General features: G+C 33.8%; 1 protein-coding gene across 1 annotated transcript; it reads right to left on the minus strand.

Moving 5' to 3' along the window:
• Positions 1–936: 936 nt before the first annotated feature.
• On the minus strand, positions 937–3,199 carry LOC112002146 (GDSL esterase/lipase At4g16230). The gene is made up of 5 exons (XM_024034306.2): positions 2,446–3,199; positions 2,195–2,325; positions 1,779–2,024; positions 1,438–1,693; positions 937–1,272 (listed from the first exon to the last, which is right to left on the minus strand). Exons 1-5 carry the CDS (start codon positions 2,693–2,695, stop codon positions 1,049–1,051), a joined length of 1,107 nt encoding a protein of 368 aa, XP_023890074.1. The 5' UTR covers positions 2,696–3,199; the 3' UTR covers positions 937–1,048.
• Between the last annotated feature and the right edge of the window lie 1,877 nt (positions 3,200–5,076).

Here is a 5,076-nt window from a genome sequence, read left to right on the forward strand (position 1 = left end):
TAAATAATAGGAAACTTTAACCAAAATTAAATAATAGGAAAATAAAGTGATATGATTTAGGAGTTAGCACTTAAGTCTTGCTTGGAGTTAGCTCCAAGCAGTAAATCACTTAAAGTCGGCACCTAGAATGGACTTTGGAGTTAGCACCAGACCAAACGGAATTTTTTTTCATTCATCAAAATATCAACTATCTCTTTAAGGAGTATAATAAATTGCTTATAAAGAATTACTAAACTCTAATTCTAATTAGCTAAAAAAACCTAATTGACTTATTACAAAAATAATCTTACTTCCAAAATAAAATACTAAGAGCAACTGCATTAGCTCTTCTAAAAAATTCAGTCTATTTTACACAAAAACCTATGTTTTCTATTTTACACCATTATTTTTACAAAACACACACATCAGTTCATCTATTATACACTATATTTTATATAAATAATATTTTATGAGTTGAAGAGAGAGAGAGAGAGTAAGTGGAAGAGAGAATGCGAGGGGAGAGAAATACTACTAAAATAATGTATAGAAGAGCTACAGTAACCGTGCATGTATGTACGGTTACTGTAGTACTTGTGCATTTATGCACAATTTTACATCCATTGATGTGGGTGTTTTTTTTTGTCAAATGTGTAAAATAAGTTACTTTTTGTATTTTGCAAGACTTTGCAAGAGCTGATGTGGTTGCTCATAGCTTAATAAACTACTATGACCTAAAACATAAAAATACAATTGACTTGTAAACATAAATAAATTACCAGCTTAATAAAAATCTTCTTGCTTCTCCCGCATCACTAACTAGTAGCATTAGTCATAAAAACGAAACAAGTTCCTTTATTGCTACACATTATACAACACACCTCAATTATTACATGGTTTTCAATAAGCTTCATTGTCAATTTGTCACTATTCTCAGGGTACTCCTGTTTATTCATACTGATAAAGTCTTATAAAATACGCCTGTTATTGTCATCCAAAGAGTACAAATATCCAACTAACTTTTGCTCATATCAATCTTGGAATGCATCTCGTTACTATCATTAGGCTTTTATCACAATTGAGCAAGTTGCCTAATGTTCATAGGTGTAATCTCATTGGTGTCACCATCCATGAAACGCCTTGCAATGAGAACATTAGTAGCTTCAGTAGGATGAAATGGATCCCAAAACACATACTTGGATCTGTCACTACAAACTTTTGAGAGAGGACCACAGGGCGTCAAACCCCTAAAGCGACCGACAAGATAGCAGCATGCGGAATTGGCATTCTCAAAACCTGTTAAATAAAACATGAAGTTCTCCTTAGAGTGAAGACATGGTTCAAATTCTTCTACGTATACCAAAAGCTTAATCTGTTAGGAAATCATAAATTTAAATGAGCGTGACAATTTAAGATACTCCTATCATATGTGACCTGGCAAAAAATCTTCAGCATACTCACCATAGGATATGTAGTTTTTCAGGATATCTTCTACGATGCTATAAGCATCTGCATAGACAAATTTTGATCCCTGAAGACTAGTGCTGAGGTCTGTGATAAGGCTTTTCAGCTCGGCGTTGAATAATTGAGCCAACTGATTTGAAAAACTAACACAGTCGGGCTCCGTAGATAGATTGATATCCCTTTGATAAGGTATACACCCTATAGGTCCAACATTTGCCACAATAATCTTTCTAGCACCCAAATTGTAAAGCCTCTGGTAACAGAATCAATAACATTTGAATTGAACTTCTACAGTTGAAATAACGTGGCTTTAAAATAATAGGTTTCAAAAATATTACCATAAGTTGTAGTCTATATCTTGAAATCATGGCACCAACAAATGCATTTGGGGTGACCAACTTTTGCTTGACAGCTGAGATGACTGGTGTCAGGTAGTTATCAAGGAAATCATTTGAGCCTATTGTAACAGAGAAAAATGCTTTTCCAAACAATGTTAGAGCTTCAGGTGCTCCAATGCTTGAGATTATGTCTTGCCTGCTGTTTGCAAAATTGTCTATCTGCGCATCTAAGTTGATTCGACCTCCCTATGCATCATATTCAAATTTAACAGTTTATGTAAACCTATTGATAGCTGTACACCTAAGTCCTAACACAATGAAGATACTGAAATAGAAGTCTTAATAACCACAGGAACATAATTGTTTTACAGTGCTTACTGGGGAAAAATATTATACTAGTGGAGCAGAAACCTTACAAAGATCTTTCCAGTGTCATTAAGAATTCCACCTCCGCCGGAAGCATAATTGACACCCTGCAGAATCACAGCTCCTGCTGTAGTGGGAGCCAAGTAAGGAGGCAGGTAGTCTTTAAAACCCAATTCCTGACCTGGTGAGAAAATTCTGATGAATAAAATACTATTCGCATTCACATATCTAGTACTTTAATAGCTTGTACTTTATGCAAAATAGAATTAGGCATGCGAAGTGCAGGAGAATTAGTACTTGCCTATAATGTCAACGATTGTTCTTCCATTTGTGAATCGGCCTGTTGGCATTCCAAAATCAATCCCATTAGGAATATAATTAGCCTTGGTGAGTGATATAATGTAGTTATTATTTCCAGGATCAACCAAGGAGTCCCCGAAAACAAAAAAAGCAGGATCATTCTGTGCAAAGCATATTTCCACTAGGATTGAGACTGTCAACAATGCAGGCACAATCCCACCAATGATTTGTCTATTCAAGGTGAAAGCCATTTCAAACAATATAAATCTAAATATTCCGTTTCAGTTTGGAACTTGGGGATTGTGCCTCTAAGAGGCAAGAGAAGATATTGAAAAAACGTAATGATTAAAAGAAGTCGAGAAAACTCAGTTGGAAGGCCAATCAAAAAGGAAAATAATATGTTACTTATATAGTTGGATGCTTTCATGTAAAGAGAATTAGCATTAGGACTCAGAATAGAAAGTTCAACAGAAACCCCTAGAACAACGAAATATATGAATGAGAATAGATGTGGCCCATCCTGATTCATTAGGACTGTTTTTAAGAAAGATCAAAATAAAACACTAGTGTGGAAGCTATTAGCGATATGAGCTTTTCAGTCAAGTTGTGGGGAACAATTTAATGGATGGGAATGTAAAACATTCAATGCCCTGCATGTTCAGCACCAAACCTTATCTCTTTGTCAAAGTTTCTAAGTGAATTATATTGAAGAAAGAAGCAAAGTGAAACAGCTATGTATTCTAGCTCACACTATGCTATTGGGGCTTTGGAGTATACAGTAAACATTTATAAATGTTCACGGCTGCCAATTAAGCTAGAGGATGGTTTGGGTTTCAAACCAACGTGATGACATACCCTGGAAATTAAATGCAATTGTTAGGTTCTCTTAAAATGGTGTTGGATATATATCAACAATTTACTTTGTGATTAAGCAAAAAAAAAAAAACAACATACAGATCTAAATATAAGCAATAACACAAATAGATATGATAGACAAAACAATAAACTCCTTTGGTTTATCGTGTATCAAGAAAACTCACATCTTTCTTTTGTTTGTAGCCTTCTACAACTAGTCTTGCCTTGTAATAGTCAATAATTCCATCACCTCTCAAATTCTTAGGTGCTAGATCCACCAATTACTATGCATAGATTTCTAAGATAGATTTAATGCACTATTTACAGTCTCTTTTCCAAGAAGGCACCTCAGAATATCGCTTCTTTGAAATTTTAAGTTCATCTTCTAACATTTAAATTAGAAAATTTGGACCAAACGAATATGACGTTTATCCTTTTACTATGCTTAGGCTCAACTTCTCTTCTATCAACTCTTGATCATGAGAGATACTAAACATAGACTCAAACTTTCTTTTAAGAAAGCTTAACACTTGAAATATATTTTAATTAATTTTCATGCATATAAGAATAATAGATTCATAAATTAGAAAAGCACTATACACTACTGCTATGACCATAACTAATGAAAACACAATCAATGGTTCTTTATCCTTTAAGAATAGGAATCACCACCTTCATCAAACTCCCCCACAATTTATAGAAAGGCAACCACTCTTTCCATAATTCACAAGGTGTCTTTGTGGTTTTCTCTTAAGGCATTTCAATGAAAAAATAAAGTGGAAATAATAGCTCCCCCCCCCCCAATTTAATAATAGAAAAGTAATATTCATGAAACAATATCAAACATTTACTTGTGATAATCAAAAGGAACAACATACAGAACTAAATATATAACACAAATAGATATGATGGACAAAACAATAAATAGATACGGTATATATAAGAAAAAATCTGCAAATAATTAAAAATTCACAGACCAAATGTGCGAAAGATGAATGATTTAGATCAAGTCTTGTGTTTGATAAAATCTCCTTAAAGCAAATTTTGCCCCTCACACAATCACTGTGGTGTTTTAAAACTCACGGACGTATGCCTCCTAGGATAAAATGATCTACAGCATAAAAACGAAGCACACAAGGTCGTGCTCTGTGAACTACTCAATGTCTCTTTCTCTTTCTTTGACACAAAATGAAAATGCACAAAAATATTCTCCCCTGGAGAGTTTTCTGAAAAGTAATTTTATGAATAAGGGACTACGAAAAATTATATGTTACTGAACAGACAATCTGTTTTAGTAATAACTGATGTGCACAGACTAACAAACTCAAAAAATTAAAATAATAAAAATATTATTATTTTGATAAGTAGGCCCGATCCACATATGCTAAAGGCCCAACCCAATGTCCAACTCATAAGCATATAAACTCATAGATTATCTCTCTTCTTTCCTTTGCTATGTGGGACTTAGTATTTTTACCATTTTTAATAACATCTTTAAGTGAACATAGAAAATATCAATTTCTTATTCACTCCATGCTACTTTTCCAACAAATGGTTACTTTGACCAAAAAAAAAAAAACCTTTCTACCAAGCACACACATTGACACAGGTACCATTTTTCTTTGCGTGCTCACAAGGAAGAAGACACTATTACTGAATAATGAACCAACTAGAATTTATGGCTTTTACAACAAGGTTTTCAGACCCGAACCAGACTGGGAGGTCGGACGTTGAAAACTGGGAACCAGGATGAAAACTGGTTTTTTAAACATAAAGA

This window comes from Quercus suber, unplaced genomic scaffold (assembly GCF_002906115.3).
Source record: "Quercus suber isolate HL8 unplaced genomic scaffold, Cork oak 2.0 scaffold_342, whole genome shotgun sequence".
NCBI classification, from domain to species: Eukaryota; Viridiplantae; Streptophyta; class Magnoliopsida; order Fagales; family Fagaceae; genus Quercus; species Quercus suber.